At 38.8% G+C, this 22,205-nt stretch overlaps 2 protein-coding genes and 2 non-coding genes across 10 annotated transcripts in view; 2 read left to right on the top strand and 2 right to left on the bottom strand.

Moving 5' to 3' along the window:
• The window catches only part of TMEM87A (transmembrane protein 87A), a 40,470-nt gene extending 25,238 nt beyond the window's left edge, over positions 1–15,232 (bottom strand). For 2 of the 3 annotated variants that reach the window (XM_043554164.1, XM_043554165.1), the window contains exons 1-7: positions 15,077–15,232; positions 13,755–13,815; positions 10,290–10,375; positions 7,322–7,435; positions 5,094–5,147; positions 4,973–5,017; positions 250–355 (exon numbers count right to left, since the gene is read on the bottom strand). In XM_043554164.1, the coding sequence (XP_043410099.1) occupies positions 250–355; positions 4,973–5,017; positions 5,094–5,147; positions 7,322–7,435; positions 10,290–10,375; positions 13,755–13,815; positions 15,077–15,232 (622 nt within the window). Of the gene's footprint in view, positions 1–238; positions 356–4,972; positions 5,018–5,093; positions 5,148–7,321; positions 7,436–10,289; positions 10,376–13,754; positions 13,816–15,076 lie in introns of all 3 variants that reach the window. The other variant, XR_006293038.1, reaches the window with a different exon arrangement.
• LOC122469922 lies at positions 6,974–7,169 on the top strand. The gene has a single exon (XR_006293785.1). It is a non-coding gene; the product is annotated as a U2 spliceosomal RNA (small nuclear RNA).
• Positions 9,434–9,535, bottom strand: LOC122469692. Its single transcript, XR_006293587.1, has one exon. It is a non-coding gene; the product is annotated as a U6 spliceosomal RNA (small nuclear RNA).
• A 127-nt stretch (positions 15,233–15,359) lies between the features above and the next one.
• Positions 15,360–22,205, top strand: part of GANC (glucosidase alpha, neutral C) — a 75,472-nt gene continuing 68,626 nt past the window's right edge. For 2 of the 5 annotated variants that reach the window (XM_043554158.1, XM_043554162.1), the window contains exons 1-3: positions 15,360–16,346; positions 17,987–18,049; positions 19,639–19,747. In XM_043554158.1, the coding sequence (XP_043410093.1) occupies positions 16,318–16,346; positions 17,987–18,049; positions 19,639–19,747 (201 nt within the window). In that variant the 5' untranslated portion in view covers positions 15,360–16,317. Of the gene's footprint in view, positions 16,347–17,986; positions 18,050–19,613; positions 19,748–22,205 lie in introns of all 5 variants that reach the window. The other 3 variants (XM_043554161.1, XM_043554160.1, XM_043554159.1) reach the window with 3 other exon arrangements.

Raw genomic sequence — 22,205 nt, 5'->3', positions numbered from 1 at the left:
CAATCAAGTTTTGCCAAGTCTATTTTCAGAATACTGAAAAGATAACACCAATTAAAAAATCTAAAAATAGGAAGATCAAATGAAGGAAAATGAAGAAAGTACAAGCGAAGTACTTAAGACTGTCTGATACACAACAAACATTCTTAATTATTCCCTCCCTTAAAGCAATTTTACACTACCCATTACACATGACACAACTAGATAATACGAATGGTAAAGAGGAACAAAATGTACTTACTGGTAAAAGACTATTAAGTGAAGTTTCTTTTGAGGATTCCTTTGAGGATGAAATGCCAACATGTACAATAAAAATGTATGGTGCATCTTGCCAAGTTTTCAGTGGATCGTGCATTGCCTGGAGAGAGAAAAAAAAGGACATCATATCTACAAGTATTAAAACCTAAGAACACATGTTAATATGAAAATCTTGTTCCAGAATGTACCCAGGAATATGGGTGAGTTCTTCATTTCCATTCATTAAAATAGTGGTAGGCACAATAAAACAAACAGGTTTATAGTACATACAATAAAGTAAGACTATAAGGTACTAAAAGACAGGACATGTTATAGCTTTATGCACAAAAATCACATACTTAACACTTATTTACAAGGAAAACCTCAGCTAAAAATCACTACATTGAATCTGTTTAATTAAGGCATGCTAGGATACTTGGTTATGTTTCATACGGATGAACTAAAAAGATTTAAATCATCTCAAAACAAAACAAAAACACCCATGATGCTGACAGTGAATTACATTATAAACACTAATTCCTGAATTAATTCTCTTTGTTCAATGTTCTTCTCAAGACTACCAGAATATCTTAGAAGCATTCACATCTTTATCAAAAATTTAATCATGGCTGGTCTACGTGGAAAGAAAAAGTCACTGTTCCTCAAAGTAAAGGAAGTGGAGGTAAGTGCCTCCATGTTTACAAAATTGGTTACTTGGGAAGAATCTGCTCCAAGGCCAGTGAATTTACACATAGCCTGAGCAAAAAGCCTTCGAGGATTTGTTGCCACACTTGCTAGGTGGGACAATGGACCTTCACAAACACAAGACTAAAACACAAAGATAAAGGAGATGAACACAGAAAATTGTTGGCTTCTTCTTTGTGTGTAAAAGGAGGTACTGCTACTTACTTGCAATTTATGACCTGTGGTCTTAAAAAAACTTTTGTCCAGACACCACTGAGTAAGCTTCATTGATCTATGAAAACCCTCAAACTGGGTAACAGATTTTGCGTATTTATGTGTTTTCCTGTAGAACCACAGGTTTTCTCAAATGCTCAAATTATCCTACAACCCAAGAAAAAGCTAAAACGAGAGTTCAAAAATTACATTCCATGATACAAACCCAAAGTGTCAAAGCAGATTAAATGATTCCACAGCTATACATTTCCTAGGTTATCTCAGTAACTTAAGAACATAAATGCCATGCTGAATCATTCATTGGTTTATCTCTGCCTGAAGGACTCTTTACGACAAAATTCAGGAGCAATTTATGAGAAAAACTGAGAGCTTCAAAGTTACAGGTACATCATGTACTATTTATCCATACTGACTGAACCTTTCCTGAACTTACTTATTCAATAACCAATAAAACTAGGCATAACAAGCTGCTCTGGTATTAATTTTATATATCTTAAAACTACCTCTTACAAATTTTAAAAGGGACTAATTAATTCTCATATTCTAGTATTTTATAAAGTTTCCATTTAATTCTGGAATATAGATATTTTGACCCTGTAAAAATAACATTCAGATGCCAGGCAGTCTGTCATGTTTAATATTTATCACAGTCTTTAATCTTCACAATAACCCCATCAGATGGGTACCAATATTAGCTCCTTCAAAGATGTCCTTTAAGAGGTGAATGGATAAAATAAACTGTGGTACATTCAGGTAATGGAATATTATTTAGCACTAAAAAGAAATGGACTATCAAGCCATGAGAAAACATGAAGAAACCTTACATTCGTAATACTAAGTGAAAGAAGCCGATCTGAAAAGGCTATATACATTATACAATGCCAACTATATGACATTCTGAAAACTGCAAAACTATGGAGACAATTAAAAAAATTTTTAAAAGTAAAAACATAAAAATAAATCAGTGATTGCCAGGTGCTTGAGGGGAGGGAGATGACTAGGTAGAAGGAGTATTGAGGGTTTTTAGGGCAATGAAACAATTCTGGTATATTGTAATGGGGGATATCTGTCATTTTACATTTGTTAAAAACCAAACACTGTACAACACAAAGAACTAAAGCAGCTAATGTAACTATGGACTTTGACTGGTAACAATGTGTCCACATTGGTTCATCAATTGTAAGAAATGTGCCACAATGGTGCAGGAAGGCCATGGTGGGGAAGTTTGAGTGTGCATTTGTGGAGGCGGTATGTGGGAATCCTGCTTTTCGCTCAATTTAAGGAAAAAAAACCTTTCTTAATATTTATTACTTTTGAGAAAGAGAGACAGAGCGTGAGCAGGGGAGGGGCCGAGAGAGACGGGGACACAGAATCTGAAACAGGCTCCAGGCTCTAAGCTGTCAGCAAATGATGTCTAGCTATATTTTTGTGCGCGTTTATGTTTTCTTAGCCTAAATTCCTAGAGGTGGAGTTGCTAGGTCCAAATGTATGCACATTTTATAAGTACTTTTCTTGTGCTTGTCTCAGTGCTCTGGAGAAAAATTGTAGCAGTTTATGGTCCCAAGAAAATAAGATTGTGCTTCCCTCTTTCCTCATACTGACTGTTATAATTTCAAATAGATTTTATACAGTTTGTCAAGTTAAATTGTTATAAATTGTATTTTTAAAAAATTGTTGTAAGTGAATATTTATTTATATGTATACAGGACATATGTAATTGTGCATTTTCAGTGGTCTTCTGTGCATAGCATTCTTTTTAATTCTTCTCAAGGCTTGAGCTCTGTTCCTAGTGATTAAAGCTGGCTGAAAGATGACCCTGTTGAATATCAAAGTAGTATTTGCAGGCATTTAGTCAGAGTATAGTCAAAAGAAGTTAAAAAACTATCTTTCGTCATTCTCCCTGAAAATTTGCCTAAGAGGAGAATAGTTTAATAATTCTATTTTTAAAGGGTTCTCACAAGTTTAGCACCTCTATCCCCTTTTATTAAAGCTCTGATAAGACATTTTTTAGACAAAGGGGCCTCTCCCTGCTGCCCCTACTCCCTAAAAACAGATTTAATGCTTTTATTAACTCAATTTTATGGTTCAATTTAAGCAATAATGTGATATATTTGCCATTATAATGTTTTTTTAAATTAATAGATTTTTTTAGAGCAGCTTTAGCTTTATAAAAACATTGAGCAGGGGCTCCTGGGTGGATCAGTAGGTTAAGTGTCCAACTTTGGCTCAGGTAATGATCGAGCAGTCTATGAGTTTGAGCCCCTCGTCCAGCCCTGTGCTGACAGCTCAGGGTCTAGAGTCTGCTTCAGATTCTGTGTCACCCTCTCTCTTGGCCCCTCCCCTAATCGCACTCAGTCTCTCTCTCTCAAAAATAAATAAACATTAAAAAAAATTTTTTTAAGAAAAGCAAGCTTGTGGTGTTTTTGTTCATCCTCATCCCATGTCCCTCTTACAAGCTCCCTGAACCCAAAGTTCCCACAGCAGTAACAGCTGTGGAAAAACAGCAGTTTGGCAGCCATTGGAAAAAAACAGGAAAAGTTTGGAGATCCTCTAAAACCCAGGGCAGAACTGTCTGGCACTTATCTTTTATGCCCAGGGCTTATTTTTTATGACCTGATTCAACCTCATTCAGTGGAAAGGACCCTATACTCAGGGCACTGTCAAAGACTCTCAGCAGCAACTGTGAAAGATCATGGCTGCCCCAGGCAATGTTAGGAGGTGGGGCTATTGAGAGGCTGACTAAAAACTTAAAAGGAAAAATGGGGGGGGGGGGGGGGGGGGAGGCCTGGGTAGTTCAGTCAGTTTAGTGTCCAACTCTTGGCTTCAGCTCAGGTCATGATCTCCTGGTTCATAAGTTTGAGCTCCAGGGCTCCACACTTACAGTGCAGAGCCTGCTTGGGATTCTCTCTCTCCCTCTCTCTTTGCTGTTCCCCTGCCCACGCACTCTCTCAATATAAATAAATAAACTTAAAAAAAAAAAGTTCCTTCTTATTTACAAGTAACATTTATGGGGTGATAATTACAAAAACAAGACTGACTATAACAAATATGGAAAATACAGGAAACACAGAAGAAAATAAAAGTCACTCATAATATTATCCACAACCACCATTATTAACATTTTAGTGCTTAAGGTTTATTTATCTATTTATTTTTAGTAACCTCTACACCCAAAGTGGGATACAAACTCATGACCCTAAGATCAAGAATCACATGCTCTCAGGGCGCCTGGGTGGCTCAGTCGGTTGAGGGTCTGACTTCGACTCAGGTCATGATCTCACACTCATGGGTTTGAGCCCCGTGTCGGGCTCTGTGATGACAGCTCAGAGCCTGGGGTCTTGCTTCGGATTCTGTGTCTGCATCTCTCTGACCCTCCCCAACTGGCATTCTGTCTCTCTCTCTCAAAATAAATAAACATAATAAAAAAATTTTTTTTTTTAAAGAATCACACGCTCTACCAATGGAGCTACCCAGGTTCCCTAACATTTTGGTGTTTAAACCTCCATTTTTAGGTTTCCTTTTTAAATAGTAGGATACTGGGGTGCCTGGGTGGCTCAGTGGGTTGAGCGTCCAACTTTGGCTCAGGTCATGATCTCGCGGTCTGTAAGTTCGAGCTCCGTGTCGGGCTCTGTACAGCCAGCTCAAAGCCTGGAGCCTGCTTCGGATTCTGCGTCTCCCTCTCTCTCTGCCCCTCCCCCACTCATGCTCTGTCTCTCTGTCTCAGAAATAAACATTAAATAGTAGGGTACCAAGATAATTCAACACAAATATAAGAAAACTGAAATATGTGTCAATGCCCCAAATTTCCTACTACACTTACAGTTTTGTCTCCAGTAAGAGTAAGGTTTGTTCCATTCTCCTTAGCCTAAACATTAAAAAAAGAAAGTTAATTTAGAATTTTTACTTTATGCTTAGAAATACATAACAATGAAAACAATTACCTCTTGTTTTTCTCCTAAGAGAGGCAATCGATGTACAAAATCCCCAGAAAAGCTCTATGAAAAAAACATTAAAATTGTTTAATAGTAAAAAAAAAAAAAAAAGTTCAAAACCTACAAAAACATGGTTGAAGCAAAATACACTGTAACACTAAATAATATGGCATTGACAGACAGAAGATTTCCAATTAACCACAAACAAGTGAGAACTAAAAACTACTATCAAACTAAACGGGCCACTCAATTTCTCTGTTAAGAATTAAAAATATTTATGAATAAAAAAACCTTAAAACAGAAGACATATGCTTAGGATAGAGAGATCTTATGGTTCCCTCTCTTGCCTCATATGAGAAAAATATGGCTCAAAGCTATCAAGCTTTAGATACAGAAATGGAATTTCAACTTAGAATTTTTTTTTAATGTTTATTTTTATTTTTGAGAGAGAGTGAGAGACAGTGTGTGAGTGGAGGAGGGGCAGAGTAAGAGGGAAGCAGAATCTGAAGCAGGGTCCAGGCCCTGAGCTGTCAGCACTGAGCCCAACGCGGGGCTTGAACCCACAAACCCTGAGATCATGACCTGAGCTGAAGTCAGACGCTTAACTAAGTCACCCAGGCGCCCCTCAACTTAGGATTTCTAACTCTTGGGTCTACTGCTCCTTCCACCACAACACTCTCCATGCCTATAAAAAACCACACTAATGTTTTCTTACCAGGTATCAGCAGATGAAGCATTCTCCTTCCTGAGTAATTAGAGCATGTATTCCAATTCTGTTACATTAGACTGAAGAAGGAGAGGTAACCTTACCAATAGGGATAATATGCTAAGACCCTGGAAAGATTATAGCAGATCTAAAAGCAGTGAACCTAGGGCAACAGTATACAGCAGGTAGCTTTCCATGATCAAATCTAAGAAAGGCCAGCCAATCCTCCCAAGCTAGGGGATAAACCTATAAAAACTAAATGAAAGCCCCCTAACTAACATCACATTTTTTCCAGCTTTCTTATTCTATCATTTTAAAGATATCTTCTTTCTCCTCCAAATCCATAAAATCTAAGCTATGACAAGAACTCAATTATCAACTGTTATAGTTCAATTATCAATTTTATTTCATTTGCTTATCAATTACTAGTTATTAAAGTCTCATCAACAAACTTTATTTCTAGTAACTGGACAGAAAACTTAGCGTTCCGCGAATGCTTTGCCTCTTCAAGGCAATTTGCTAAATATTCTGAAGCAGTATTCAAATGTAATAAGAACAAAGAAAAGGCTACAGTTAATAATAACTATTTTCGACACCTATAAAACATGTAATTTTTCTATCAAAAAACTGGCATCATATTCTATTTCTAAGAAAAAAGATTTTAGAATCAAAATTCCACTTACGTGATTACATATATGTAAGCATTAAAAATACATATTATTCACCTCTTCCCCTTGACTCAAAAAAAGTTGAGTTCAGGCCTGTAACAATAAAATCTAGAAACACTGGTATTTCTGGGAATGTATCAATTAAATGAGATCACAAAAGAACTGAAAAACTGCAAGTTTCAAATGTCTACCAGTGGATGAATGGATAAAGAAAATGTGGTATACATGTACAATGAACTATTATTCAGCCTTAAAAAGGAATTAAGTGGATACATGCTATATGGAGGAAGTTTGAAAACATCCTGCTAAGGGAAAGAAGACAAATATTGTATGATTCCACTTCTGTGAAGTATCTAGAATAGTGAAACTCATGGAGAAAAAGCAGAGTAGTTGTTACCTGCGATGTGAGGGGAGGGGGTGTTATTGTTTAATGATTATGAAGTATCAGTTTGGGATGATGAGAAAGTTCTAGAGATGACTAGTATACCACTAGCCATCTCCAGAACTTGCATTGCATCGCTTCTCGGCCTTTTGGCTAAGATCAAGTGCAGAACTTGCATTGCACAACAGTGCAAATGTAATTCATACCCTTGAATGGCACACTGAAAATAGGTAAAATGGTAAATTTTACTTATATTTTACCATAATAAAAAATAGGGATTTGCTTTTTACACACAAAGGAAAGCACATCCTCTTTTTGATGAGATAAATATTAAGTGGCTGAATGTGCAATTAACAGAACATGCTTCTAACTTATTTCTGTCAGAACAAAGAATTCAGAAGTGGGAAATGGAGATCACCAAATATGGAGGTATTATGTAGTTTATCTCTTCTATTTCCCTCCAACCACTATCAAACATTACCTGTGTTTTAAAGAGCTCACTGCAGTTCTGAAACAATTTTGATGATGTCTGGTATTTCCCAGACAAGCCTTTTTTTTCCTTAAGGTTTTCCAAATATGTCTCCACTTCTTCTGCCTGGAAAAACAAGAGAAAATACAATGCACACAACTTACTTTTCACAAGTAAAGTATTTAGAAGATAACAGATAGATTTCCTATAGGGCAGGTACAGTTTTGGGTTTGCTATTTTAAAAACTTACAACATCAAATAAAAACTGTAATAATGTCCAAGAATCTAACGGTATTGGACTCTAACATACAGAATTCTCCCTTTTTTTCTAAGCTCCAGTTTTGCATCTCCAACTATCTGCTTGTCATTTCTGTAATTCTGTCCTATGGCAACCCAAGATAATTTTGACATTCTTAACTTGTATTGCCTATCTGGGGATCTGCTAAGCTCTTGACCAGCTTATCACAAGTTTCAAACGTATGAAGTTTTTAACTGTAAATTCAACTAGTGATGAAGAGAAACATCAATAATGCTTCAAACTACATTCTGGACATATTATCATCTCTCTAAGTTCTTCCATCCTTTTAGTCCTCATCATTATCAGTCATACCCAACATTGTATAACAAGAGCAAAAAACAAATCAACACCACAAAAAAGATAATGTAAAACCCTAACACAAGGCAGAAATTCAAAATGCTTAAGGTTTGAAAAACCAAGTGAATGGCAGATATTTTTTAAAGACCAGTTAGATTATCTTCGGAAAGGAAGAGAATAACAAATGGAGAACAGAAACGGAATGAAAAAGGCCTGAAAAATCCACCCTGGAGCCATATATCTTCAGTGCCCAAGTACAGTGTACTATGTCAATTGTGAAATGAGGTCTAAAACTATTTCCATACTACTAATAAAATAATAATGTTATTTGCCTTGTACTGATAATGCAAAGTAATGATGAATAAAATTGCTGCCCCTTATCAGGAACCAAGGCAGTGGCACCTAATTATACCAGTCGTCATTGTAGTCAGTCACAAACTTACAGCTTAAAAAATAATTTTAAATACCAGTTTTACATAAGAATGCTTCACTAAAGCAGCAAAAATTATTAATATTATTAAATCTGGACTGTGAGCACATGCCTTTTTAAATATTCTATGAGACAAAACGGAAAACATGCAAAATACTATAAATGACTGTCTTGAGATAAAACACTTTACAACTATTTTGACTTACAACCTAAGCTATCCACTTTTTTCATTTACCTAAAAGCATAACTGACAAACTAGTTATTCACACTTGGTTATTTGGGAAATATTTTCTTGAAAATGGGCAAAGGAAGGCTGTCACTTCAAGGACAACACCTGACAGTATTATTGCCAATGACAAAATTTGAACTTCCAAGCCAAAACTGCACTTCGGAAAACGTATCTTCCTCACCATGAGCTCAACAGCCTCCAATACTTAAGGAGTTTCTGATGTGACAGAGGGTGAGGCTAACAAATATAACTTCAAGTTAATTGTAAAATGAGGTGGTATTTGAAAGAATGATAAAAATCAGTCAACAAATATTTTCTAAATAAACCCTGTTACAAAATCAGACATGGATAAAAGACCACAGTGCATGACACACCAACTCACTTAGTAGAAAAAGAACCCACTGATACGGTTTCAGATTCCACACTGCCACCAACCTTTAAGAAACTCTCTCTACTTGTTATGTGTTGGTACAGGATCAAAAAACAGTATCTACAATTATCTGAAAACACTATTAAGATATCATTCTCTTTTCCAACTATGTATCTGTGTGAGGCCACATTTCAACCAAAATAATATATCACAATAAACTGAAGAAGATATAAGAATCCAGCTGTCTTCAATTATCCAACATTAAGTGAAAGGCGCTGCAAAAATACAAAGTAATACCACTCTTCTACGTTTCTGAAAAAGACATTTTTATTTATTGTTTTATTTTTAACATAAAAAAACGTTTTTCACGTTAACATGCAATGGTTTATTATTGCTATTTTAAAATAAATTAACAAACATTTTTTGTATTTTGTGTTTTAAGTTCTAATACGGTAACCCACATGAACGAAGGCTTTTTGGAGACTGCAGTAATGGTTTTTTTAAATATTCAACGCTTCACGAATTTGCGTGTCATCCTTGTGCAGGGGCCGTGCTAATGTTCTCTGTGTTGTTCCAATTTTAGTGTATGTGCTTGTTAGAAGGTGGGGGAGGGACAGTAAAGTACCCCCCAAACTGAGAAAGTATTTTAAGACCAGAAAACAAAGCGGGCGACTCTCTACAGTTTATGCAGAGTTTTATTCGGGGTAACTTACTGACAGGGGGAGGGAAATGGGCAGAGTATGATTCACGGCAGCTGCAGTTATTCTCCACAAAGTCCAGACCTTAGTCCACAGATTTTATACAGTGAGGGGACACACAAAAGGACACTGTAGTGAGATCAAAGGGCTCCCATGTACCTCCAAAGGGCTTGCATGCATCTAATTAAAAGCTAAGCATTAATTAGATCTTGTGGCACCAACTGCGCATCAGGAGGGGGAAAGACTATGTCATCTCTAACAGATTAATGGAAGGCCAAAACAAGGCTTCCCCTGTCCCAGCCTTGGTGGACATTTTTAAGGTATGTATATTCATCTCCAAGGGGTCTGGAACACGTAGCCCCTCAAGAGAGGTAATCGAACACACATGAACAAGATGGAGGGCCAAAGATAGAGTCAGCACTGTCAGCACTTCTACAGTGCTGCCAAAGTAAGCAAGATTCTGCAGTAATTTTTAAGGATTGAGACCAAAAAGTTTGTGAATTGCTAGTACAGTAAGCCTATAAATTGGGAAGCACAGATTCTAACTTCAGCTTGTCTCCTACCTCCTCCTAGCTATGTGACACTCCTCCCTCTATCAGGTTAGGACCTGATGATATCTAAAGTCCAAGAAAAAGTTTGTTAATCTTATATTCCTTACCTTGAAGTTGTAGATTTCATTGTAACAATCAGCACTTTTCAGATACCAGGTTATATTCAAAGATACCTCACAAGGTTCTCCATCAACTATAAAAGAAGAAAACTTTGTGAATAAAGATGAGTCCCAAACAAAGCATTTTTCCTAAACTGTTACCACACACCTTATTTTTTCCTGCTAAATTTAGATACTCAAAGACCATCCCTTCTCCAAACTTGAGGTAATGAAATAATTTATGTAAAATAACTGGATATTCTTCAGCTAAAAGTCAGTACTGTTATTCACAAAAGAACAGTCTTTGACCTGCTTAAGTTTATCTACTTTTATGCCTTAAAACCTCAGTTTCTGGTTCTCTGCTGGGAAAAACCTGGAAGTGACAAAGCAGTCCTAAGTTAAAACCACTCTTCTATTATCATTCAAATATTTACTGAGCAGAGCACTTAAGTATACAAAGCTAACTGACAGTAAGCCAGAAGAGACTAGGACCCTTAAAAGGCTACATTCTAGGGGCGCCTGGGTGGCGCAGTCGGTTAAGCGTCCGACTTCAGCCAGGTCACGATCTCGCGGTCCGTGAGTTCGAGCCCCGCGTCAGGCTCTGGGCTGATGGCTCAGAGCCCGGAGCCTGTTTCCGATTCTGTGTCTCCCTCTCTCTCTGCCCCTCCCCCGTTCATGCTCTGTCTCTCTCTGTCCCAAAAATAAATAAACTTTGAAAAAAAAAAAAAAAAGGCTACATTCTAGCTGGAAAGACAAGGAATAACATTAGGGACATCACAAAGCAGTACTCAAAGCTTTACTGAGGGAAAAATTAATGGCTTAGACTTTGAAAGATACCAAACTGGACTACAAGACAAAGAACTACAAACAAAAAGCAAACCTGGCTGGGGAAGGCAGAAGAGCAAAAGCAACACCGAAAGAGCATTAGACTCTCCAAAACCCACCTTAAGAGAAGCCTCAAGGAACTTCACGAAATCATAGTGGCTGGGTAACTCATTAAACGTAGTTTGGAACACAATGTTCTAGTGGACCAATGCATTAGTCTGAAGATTTGAGAGTATAAATCTGACTATATGACTGATCAGCTGTCCCACCTGGAAGTCAGCTTACCTTTGATTGCAGCTGCACTATGGAACTCTAAGATACCTGCTTTATGTACATATGACAAAGATAAACATGACAGCATCTAGGATCTAATTTTGATTAACGTAAGACGGGCACCTAATATTTGTTTTATTTTCTCAAATTAATTTTCAAGTGACACACTTTTTTTTACAAGGTTCAATTAAAATACACAAAACTCAGGGCGCCTGGGTGGCGCAGTCGGTTAAGCGTCCGACTTCAGCCAGGTCACAATCTTGCAGTCCGTGAGTTCGAGCCCCGCGTCGGGCTCTGGGCTGATGGCTCAGAGCCTGGAGCCTGTTTCCAATTCTGTGTCTCCCTCTCTCTCTGCCCTTCCCCCGTTCATGCTCTGTCTCTCTCTGTCCCAAAAATAAATAAACGTTGAAAAAAAAAATTTTTTTAAATACACAAAACTCTGTAATGCCTAGGTGGCACAGTTGGTTAATCATCTGACTCTTGATTTCAGCTCAGGTCACGATCTCTTGGTTCATGGGTTCAAGCCCCATGTCGGGCTCTGTGCTGACAGTGCAGAGCCCGCTTGGGATTCTGTCTCCTTCTCTCTCTGCCCCTCCCTGACTTGCCAATACGTGTGTGCGTGAGCGCTCTTTCTTTCAAAATAAATAAATAAACAAGAAATAAACATTAAAAAAAAAAGTTTAAAAATACACAAAACTCTGATGTGCTGAATAGAATTTACAGAAATGATAAAAAGGATATTGCAATCTCAATATAAACTACTCAGAAGAACCATACCAAGGAGAGATTAAACAGAAGCTAATAAGAAAATCCCCTAAAAGAAGATCTGCAGGAAAACCTGGCTGCAAAAATACTATTATGTTAAAAAACACCATTCAGAACTTTGAATGGTTAGATTTAAGAGACAAAAATGGTCCTAGCAATTTCATGGAAAGCTATTTACCATACGCCCAAAAGTATAAAATCAGAGTCAAGGCATATGTGAGAAAGCAGAGAAGTAACAAAATGAGAGATAATGTGATTTTCAGGGGCTTCAAATTCTCCAAAAATATGAAATGCAGATACTACAAAATATGCAGCTTGTGCAACTTGACAAAGCACCATTTGATCAAAATACAGGTAAGAAAAGACTACACATAATAAAAAGGTAGAACAGCATGCAAGTTGTCAAGCTATCTCAAAAGACCAAAAACACTGTTCTCCCTGAGAGTTACTGGTATCTAGCACACCAACCTCTTAAGACTGACCAGTTTGTCAGAGTAATGTAATTTAAACCAAATTGAAGTCATTAGTCAAGAGATTGTATTTTCATGGATATAGTCTTCTCTTCATAGAAATTCTATAGGTCCCCTTCACTCCCACTAAACTGTAAGCTCAGTGAGAGGGCCTTTTCTATCATTTTCCTACTGTCTAAAACAGTGCTTCACATAATAGGTTGTTAGTAAGTACACACTAGATGATTAAAACAATAAAATCATCCAATTAAAACTTACAACTTTGCACTTTCATAAAGAAAGATGTGCATAGAAGCACATACGGATGACCCGAACTTTTTTTAAATAATGTTTTTTAATTTATTTATTTTTGAAAGAGAGACAGAGCAGAGGGAGGGACAGAGAAGGAGATAGAGAATCTGAAGCAGACTCCAGGCTCTGAGCTGTCAGCACAGAGCCCAACGCGGGGCTCAAACCCACGAGCCGTGAGATCATGACCTGAGCCAAAGTCAGATGCTCAACTGACTAAGCCACCCGGGGAACCGAGCTGAACTTTTATCCCTGATCTTGAAATAGAGCTATCCATGATCATTTATTCCCTAAAATAAAACCATTTTCAAAAATAAAAGGAAGCTTTTCTTTAATGTGCAATGGGAAATTTTGGATTCAGATACAGTGGTTTTCTCACTGGACAGACTGGTTTAATTCCATGTAATCCCTACTTCCTGATAATATCTTTGAGCTTCCTCTTCCAAAGATCTAAATAGCAAAATACTCCTTCTGTAAACAAAGGATCACTGAACATATTCGTGCAGAGCCAAAGGTCTGACACCTAAGTCATTTGTTCAGTAAATACCTAACAAGCACACAAAAGCAAAATTGGTGGTATCTAACAGAGGGCAGATTAAAATACCATCAGACATAATTTGTCTAACTGTAAAGTGTAAACACCAGAAAAACAAGAGAAGAAAATAAAGTTCACACAAGTATTCTGAAGATTACTCAGGGGAAAGACCTTACTTATACTACGTGTTTATGCCTAGAAAATGCCAGACTATTAAATTTCAAAACTTATGTTTAGAGAAGATCAGAGATAGAAAATAGGTAATTTAAAAGTTTAAAGATCACTCAAATAAAAACTTCATGAAATGCAAAAACTCACATTTCAGGAAGATAGTGGTATTTTTGAACAGGATCTTTCCAAAACTAAAATAATTTTTCCCCTGCAAAGATAAAGGAGAGAAAGATAATTAGCATAGATCACTTTAATTCCCAAGGCAGAATATAACTGTTAAAAAAACCTAAATTTATAAAATGTTTAAGTTAGTTTTCTGAACAACAAAATCGATATCCTTCCTTTTAGTAAAATTCAACCATATCCAAAGTGCAGAATTTTGTAGCTTGGTGCAGAGACATGATTTTTCCTCCACAGGCCATGAAGCAAGGACTCTAGAAAAGAAACTGCTAGAAATCCCAACTTAAATCTTCACGGGAGGCACTCCTTAATTAGTTCATTCGCTTTACTCACTAATCACTGTTCAGAATAACCAATCATTTCCTCAAGTAAACTATGAGCAGACAGATTTAACTATTAACCATTTTAGTAACAATAGCTAAAATTCAGAACCTGAAGATCTTCACCAAAAGAACAAAAGCTATAATGCTTGCCATATAAAAGCACAAATAAGATTTGGACGTTACAACCAGTGAGCAAAGCAGAATCAAACAGAAAGGCCACCGTGGTTTCAATAGGACTATTGCTTTTCGGCATTTCCTGCGTGCATCCGATTTTTGTGAGCTCACAGGACTATAAAAACTCTTACTTCCAATGAGGTGTAAAGGAGTGAGGTGGGGAACAGAAAGGGTCAACCTATCTAGTAAGTTGTCCAAAAGACAGCCTACGTTTACCATGTCAAATTTTAGAACACAATTTCTACCACTTCAGCCATTCTCATTTTAGAATATACTTTTTAAATGCCTAGGCTTCCTCATCACACAAGGCTTAGAACAACCATTCGAAAGTGCAAAGGAAATCAAACAACTTCGTAAGTACAATCATCCAGTAACAAAAAGTGCAAAGGGAAAAAGTGATAAAGACACCCATAAACAGATCTCTCTCATCCAACCTGGGGTCACTGGATTCTGTGAAACTTCAGCTGAAAGGGAAACCGTTCTCCACCTATCATCCATCAACTTTACACGTCTCACGTAAGGCACTGAAAGTTCTGACTTAGCTGATAAGAAACCATTCCACCATTCTTCTCCGCTCCTGAAGCGGCTCTGGCACTCCGGCTAACCTACCCACAGAAGTGCACGGCTTTCCGCTCCAGGGTAATGGATCCTTGCTATCCAGCGACACAGATGCTCCAGGCAATTCCACCCCTTTTGAAGCGGACTTTTGCGGAACCTTCATGGACCCCTAGGGCCGCCGTAGCCCCACCCCTTGCTCGTCCAGGCTCAGTTGCTTCTGAAGTGAACACTCACCGACGGTATCGGAATGTGCCACTTGGATCGGTCAGCAGCAGCGACAGGTGCCGGTCCTACACCAAGGAGCGACAATGGGGACGGCTGAGCCCCCAAAAGAAGAAGAATGACAGGCAGCACCTGCAGCCACGCAGCCGCCGCCATCTTCACAGCCATGGAGCACCTACCGAAAGCATTTCACCGTCTTCCGGTTCGCCCCGCCCTCTTCCGGCTCTCCTCTGGGGGCGGGATCATCCGGGTCCTCGAAACCTAGCGGGGCTTGTTTGTTTTTCCGCCCAGCAGCCCCTCCCTAAGCCTGTCGTCACGGTCTCGTGTGAGGTTTAGAGCAGAAAGCGCAGGCGTCGTCCCGTCGTAATCTGGTCACCTTGGAGTGTTAAGATGTTAATCAAAAGCCACCTCCGCGTAGGTCTGCTTTTCTCCTCTTTCCCGCCCCTTAAAGGGGCTGGGGATTTTAAGCAAGCACCTCGTGTAGCGTTTGGCTCTCTCCTCTCGTTCGCCCCCGCCTCTCATACCTTCTAAGTCAAAGTGAGACGCGGGGTCCAGAAGTCTGGGAAAGCCGTAAGTCTGACTGCCTCCTTGGCAGGTAGTAGTGAGTTCTTGGTTTCTGGAGGTTTTTAAGCAAGGACTGGAATTTGGCAGTGGTGTAGTATAAGCACTTCCTAAGCTGTATCTACTGTACTAGATAAGCCCTTAAAAAAAATCGTTGTAGCCCTGAAAAGCATGATGGTGCAGTAGAATTTGTCTGGAGAACATCCACCTTCAGTACAGAGCAGTCCGGCACTTTCAACTTAAAACTAAAAACGGAAAGAGTGGGCCAGTTTTCAGTATCTGTGGCGTGAGGGTCACTGAAATAAACCTGCAGACGTTTGACCTGGGCCGGGCAAGCAGTCTCTGTACTACCTGGTTCTCACGCTCTAGATTTTTATCCTCTAGAGCTCTTTGAGTACACGCCCCCTCCGCTACAAAGACAGTTGCGGTTCCTAATGAAAGCACTTCCTTGTTGGCACTCATAAACAAGAAAATTTTGTCAAATCTCCGTAGAAACGCTAGTTTGGGCCTGGAAACCCCAAGAGTACGTGTAGTTTTGCCACTTCTTAAGGACCTGGGAAGGACTCCATTTCCGAGGACTTGATGGTGGTGAAGTGCTGGTTGTAATTTAGAAAGACTGCTCGTCAGTGTTTTAAAAACACCGCTTGGCGTTGGCCTAAGAGCTGAGAGCCGGTCCGACGGGCTGGGAAGCCATGGAAGCTGCTGGGAAAGAGGAAATCAGGTAAAGGCCCCCTGGTCCTGCAGGGACTGACTTCAGACAGTAGGGAATAGATAGTACCCGAAAGTACCTTTGAAAGCAACATTAGGTTTGAAGGTTTTATTGATTGTTTGAATGGCCTCTTATTTGCATGTTGGATATTTGTATTTAATCTTTACCAGTTGTCTCAATTCCCCAGGGAATTAGTTGATATAGCTAGTCCCTCACAAAATATTTTCAGGATGGTTTACAGAACAGTGGAAGAATTGTGATCAGAACCCTAACATGAATTTCAGGCTACACCCCCATCTTCCTATATTATTACAGAGTTCATTCTTCAAAGCTGAAAAGCAAGGATTGCAAATTTCTCTAATCTTTGCACGCTTGATTAAAGGAAACAGTGACACAGACTATGTTAGTGAAAGATTTGATTACTTCCAAGAAAACAACTTTTTAGTACAGCCAAGTGTATCTGTGTGGGCTTGTTTTCATAATATCTTGAAATTTGTGTTCAATCATAGTTTCCTACATAATCATAGACATGCTGATTACAGCCGTATTCAGCAATATGTCTGCTTGAAGGCAAGTGTGTTTTTTTTTTCGTTTTATAGCCTAGAGTTGTTTTAATCATACGGAGGCTAATTTATTTTTTTTAAGACTTTTTTTTTTTTCGAGAGAGAGACAGACACAGAGATAGAGCATGAGCGGGGGAGGGGCAAAGAGAAAGGGAGACACAGAACCAGAAGCAGGCTACAGGCTCTGAGCTGTCAGCACAGAGCCCAACGTGGGGCTCACACTTGGTAACAGCAAGATCGTGACCTGGGCCGAAGTTGGATGCTCAACTGACTAAGCCACCTGGGCGGCCCCAAGATTTTAGTTTTAAGTAATCTCTATGTCCCACATGGGGCTCGAACTCACAACCCCAAGATCAAGAGTTGCATGCTCCACTGAATGAGCCAGCCAGGTGTCCCTGGAGGATAATTTAAATACATATACTCAAGTAGCAATATATATGCATCTTGTTCGTGTTCTATTCCAGAAACAGCTCTTCTGCGAACTTGGTTTGTTAAAAATTGGCTCTTAGATTGTCAACATTATCTTAGAAAGTAACAGATTTTCCTCCTACATCTGTTTCTGTTTTTACTCTAGCCCCTTGCACATACCTCTAATAAAGCATTTGTCAGGTTGATTCATGCTTGTTTGCTAGGCTCTTGCAGGAAGCTCTGACACAGTCCTCCATATCTTCCTCAGAACCCAGCACTCAGTAAGAATATTCTGCAAATATTTTGTTGAAAAAATGAGTGGATTATTTTTGTTTTTGTGGGGTTTTTTTTGTGTGTGTGCTTTTGCTCCTTCCTATTTTATTGTTGTAGTCATAGCCTTCAGTCATTATTTTAAAAGAACCCTTCCTCATAAGTGACAATACTCTTCTTCCAGTGCTTTCAGAGTAATCCCAGAACTTGATATTTTGTTGTTTACCTTGAGTGATTTACAAAAGGATGTTATTCTGCAGCACACATGCTATCATGTTAGGTTATGGCCATGACACAATTTTGCATTGCAAAAGTTCATTACCCACGTTCATGCTACAGTTAGAGAAGGAACAAAAATTGGATTCACAAACCTTGTGGAAAGTAAGTTTCTTAAAATGTCTTTTTATTTAGTGTTGAAGATGAAGCTGTGGATAAAAACGTTTTCAAAGACTGCAGCAAGATTGCTTTCTACAGGTAAGGAGAGGAAATAATATTACCTAGATCAAAACATTGCAACATTGTAATGTTTATAGGCTTCCTAAGGAAAGAGTCAGTTAGGAAATACAGTCATTAAGAAATTCATTGGACAGGAGACCTTCACCTTTATACACTCACTACTATGTTATTTAAATTTCTTAATAAATTTATATTTTAAAAGTGTTTATGGGGGCCCCTGGGTGGCTCAGTTGGCTAAGCGTCCGACTTCAGCTCAGGTCACGATCTCACGGTCCGTGAGTTCGAGCCCCGCATCGGGCTCTGGGCTGATGGCTCAGAGCCTGGAGCCTGCTTCCAATTCTGTGTCTCCCTCTCTTTCTGCCCCTCCCCTGTTCATGCTCTGTCTCTCTCTGTCTCAAAAATAAATAAAAACGTTAAAAAAAAATTTAAAAAAAAAGTGTTTATGGCTTTGAATAGATAGTACTTTTACATATTTCAAAAGTCAAATAATATAAAAAGATATTCTTTGAAGAGTGTTACCGCCATGGTTGTCCCCTGCCACCCTATTCCACATCTTGTCCCTCTGAATAACCAGATTTGTCAATTTCTTATTTATCCTCCCGTTATTTCTTTTCATAAATACATTTATTCCTATATCACTGCCCTTCTTATACCAAGTAGCTTCCTATATATGCTGTTATGCGCTTCTTTTTTTTTAATGCTAAATAGTTTATCCTGAGTATGTAGAGACTGTTCTCCCTTTTTATAGATGTATAGTATTCCATTGGGTAGCCGTACTATAATATATTCATTCTTCCTATTGCTAGATCCTTGAGTTGTTTTTAATCTTTCAGCTATAAAATGACTGCCACAATGAAAAACTATATATATGTCACTTCCTATACATGCATAAGTATTTATAGGATTAATTTCCAGGAATGGGATGACTGGGTCAAAGAATAAATGCCCTTAAAATTTTAACTATTACCAGATACCCCTCATAGGGTTTGTACTGTTTTGTACTCTCATCACCACTGTATAAGATGATCTGTTTCCCCAGAGCCTGAAAAAATATTTCTTTAAAATATTTTTGTTGAGTATCTCACTACAATTTTTGGTCATTTTACTTTCACAAAAATTGTATCCTGTGTTACAACTTTCTAATTTATTCAGACTGCTCTAAAGGAAGAACATCAGATCACTTAAATTCTGAATAGGTGCCTTAGAGGGAATTCTATAGGGAACTCTTGGTCATTTTGTTAAATCACTAGATTATACCGGATTTCTACTAGAATTTATTGAGTTTCTCTTAAAGTATACATTTCATGGAAAGTGGAAGGGAACTTAACAAGCTAATAAATATCATCTAAGAAAACTGCCCCACCTTTTCAATAAAGGGGACAAAATGCCATCCTAGAGCAGTGTTATGTTGAACAATTTCATTAGTATTTTATTAGCACTCTAATAACAAAGTGTTCTGTTAGTGCTTTATTAGAGTACTAATACTGTCTGGGCCCAATACATTTATCATCATAGTGAATTTTAATGACTTCCACGTGGTAATATAGTTTGCTGAATGCTGACAGTCACAAATAATTCTCAGGCATTTGTATACTCTGTATCTGTAGGCGTCAGAAACAACAGCTCTCCACAAAGTCCACCTATCAGGCATTACTAGATTCCGCCACAAAAGGCAAAGACAGCACCAAGTTCCAAATCCTCAATGAAGCAACTAAGGTAAAAAAGAAGTATTTTCTACAGAAAATTGTTTCCATACTAAATGGGGTTTGAATGAAGTAAATTTCCACAAAGGCTAATTAAAACTATGCATGCTTCAAAAATAAACTTTGTTGGAGAAATAATGTGATCTTTTTCATATGTACACTAGTACTTTAAAAGTAATGTGAATATTTACTTACAGACTGCCTGCGTATCAAATGCTTTTCTAGGTATTTTACAAATATTATTTCCTTTTAATTAGTCTTCATAATACAGAAAAGTGACTAGGAAGTCACTTGTTCTAAGTCACATAGCTAGTAATCAGTGTTTTCACCTGTGTCTATCAACTCTGTTAAGCATCCATGTTCTATTACTGTTATACCCTGTACAGTTGAGCGTGTGGCCTGAGGAAGGTACAGATTGAGTGAATGTCCAAACCTCAAAATGTGGGTGGACCAGAGGAACAAGGGACTATGGAGTTGAAAACCTAAGTCACAAGTGTTCCATCTCCTGAGCTGCTTCACTAGCAGATCACCCTAGCTACTATATCCTGAAAGGATTAGAGCAGTATTTTAAGTACTTTTTCTCACTTGTCAAATCATACCGATACTTCAGATGGGCCAGCCATAGAGGAAGTCCTGTATGGGCTAAGGTAGGAAGAATGGCTATGCGCAAGTACAGCGCTACCAGCCTGACCCACACTTCCAGATCCTCCCTGTCTTCTAAAGGCATCCGAAGCTTCTAAGGCCTCCCAGACCAATCTTGCTTCTTATAGCTGAAAGACATACTTGAAGCCTTGAAGTGTAAGTTCCCTAACAGATGACTGAGAAGGAATTCCTCCTTTCACTCCAAAGCTGTGAGATATCTCCCTGTGGCGACCGTAGCTCTCGCCCTGTGGTGCTGCACAAGGGAACCTCCTCAGAGAAGACAGAAGAAAAACTTGCTCTACAACATCAGGGGGTTCTCTATAACATTTGTTAGGCCTTTAATTTAGCAAAGCGTTCCAGCTTTATTCCCACACATGAGGATCTATTGCACGGTGAGGTCGGCTACTTTCTTTATGAAGTTTTAGAAAATGCAGCTGTTTCATAGATGTGGAATTTTCTAACATACTTTTCTTGCCTGAATTCAAAATAATGGCTAGAATTGTATGAACAGTTCTACTCAGACTGTGTTCTCGGTCCCTCTCCTGTTTCCAATTTCTAGCTACTGTGATAGCGGTACACTTAGTTCATCTCTCTTAACTACACAAATGGGATGGTTTAACCTTTTTCTGAAACCTAATGCTGCTTTTATGTTTTTTTTTTTAATTTTTAATGTTTGTTTATTTTTGAGAGAGAGAGACAGAGCATGATTGGGGGAGGGGCAGAGAGAGAGGTAGACACAGAATCCGAAGCAGGCTCCAGCCTCCGAGCTGTCAGCACATAGCCCAACGCAGGGCTTGAACTCACGAACCTTGAGATCATGACCTGAGCCAAAGTCAGACACTTTACAGACTGAGCCACCTAGGCGCTCCCCCAATGCTGCTTTTATACTACCTCTTTTTTTCTGGAGGAATTTGCCCCCTTGCTTGGCATTTCTGATACCTTTGAGTTCTCAGCTCATGGTACCCCGAAAGTCCTCTACAAACTGATCCAAGTCTTCACTAATTACCTTTTTTTTAGCATAGTTTGATAGCCATTCATGGGAAAATATGAGGCAGCACTGATTTCCTTCCTGAAGAGCCACCTGCCATTTGCATGTGGTCTAATAGCCTGAGACCCAGCCAAACCTCTGTATTCAGGGTCAGCAGAAGCAGTTGGCTCTGGGAAATGCAAGGAGTCTACTAGAAACCTTGTAGGAGTCATTAAGCCTGCCACCAGATGTCAGGTACCTTCCATTCTTCTTTTTTTTTTTTCTTTTTTGTCATTTGCTCATCTTCCTATCTCTAATGTATCTAAACCCAGAGAGTTGTACCTATCCCATAGTCAGGCAAGAATCTCTTCCCATCCTTGGAGAACTTCAGTGTATTGAGCATCTGAACATCCACTGTCATGAAGATTCATGGTGAAACAAAGTAAATGAGGCAGAAGCATCCTGTGGACCAAAATACAAGTGTTCATGCATCTTGATACCAATGCAGTTAGTGGTGGATCCCCACACGCAGCCTTTTGCAAAACTATAGATCAGCTCTCTTCACACATCCCTCTTTGGAGCCTGAAAACGTGCAAGACAATGCTGTTCAGGTCATGTGTCAGAACCAGAGCCCACCAGATCTGGATGCCTTCCAAAAAAAAAGAAGCCACAGTCCAGGAGGACCCACAAGATCTTAACACAGACAGCACATGGCTCAGAAGGGAGTTGAGAAGCCCTAACAAGCAAGGGTAGGTTATCCAGGATATCAGCAACATAGCTCCCAGGACTGAAAACTCTGTGGCCCCCTTGGAAGAGACTTCATGTTCAGGTATTAGAAATATTGGGGCTGCGGGGCTCAGCT

This window comes from Prionailurus bengalensis, chromosome B3 (genome assembly GCF_016509475.1).
Source record: "Prionailurus bengalensis isolate Pbe53 chromosome B3, Fcat_Pben_1.1_paternal_pri, whole genome shotgun sequence".
Lineage (NCBI taxonomy): Eukaryota > Metazoa > Chordata > Mammalia > Carnivora > Felidae > Prionailurus > Prionailurus bengalensis.
Note: the sequence above shows the minus strand (reverse complement) of the source record. Positions and strands in the feature narration are given on the sequence as shown.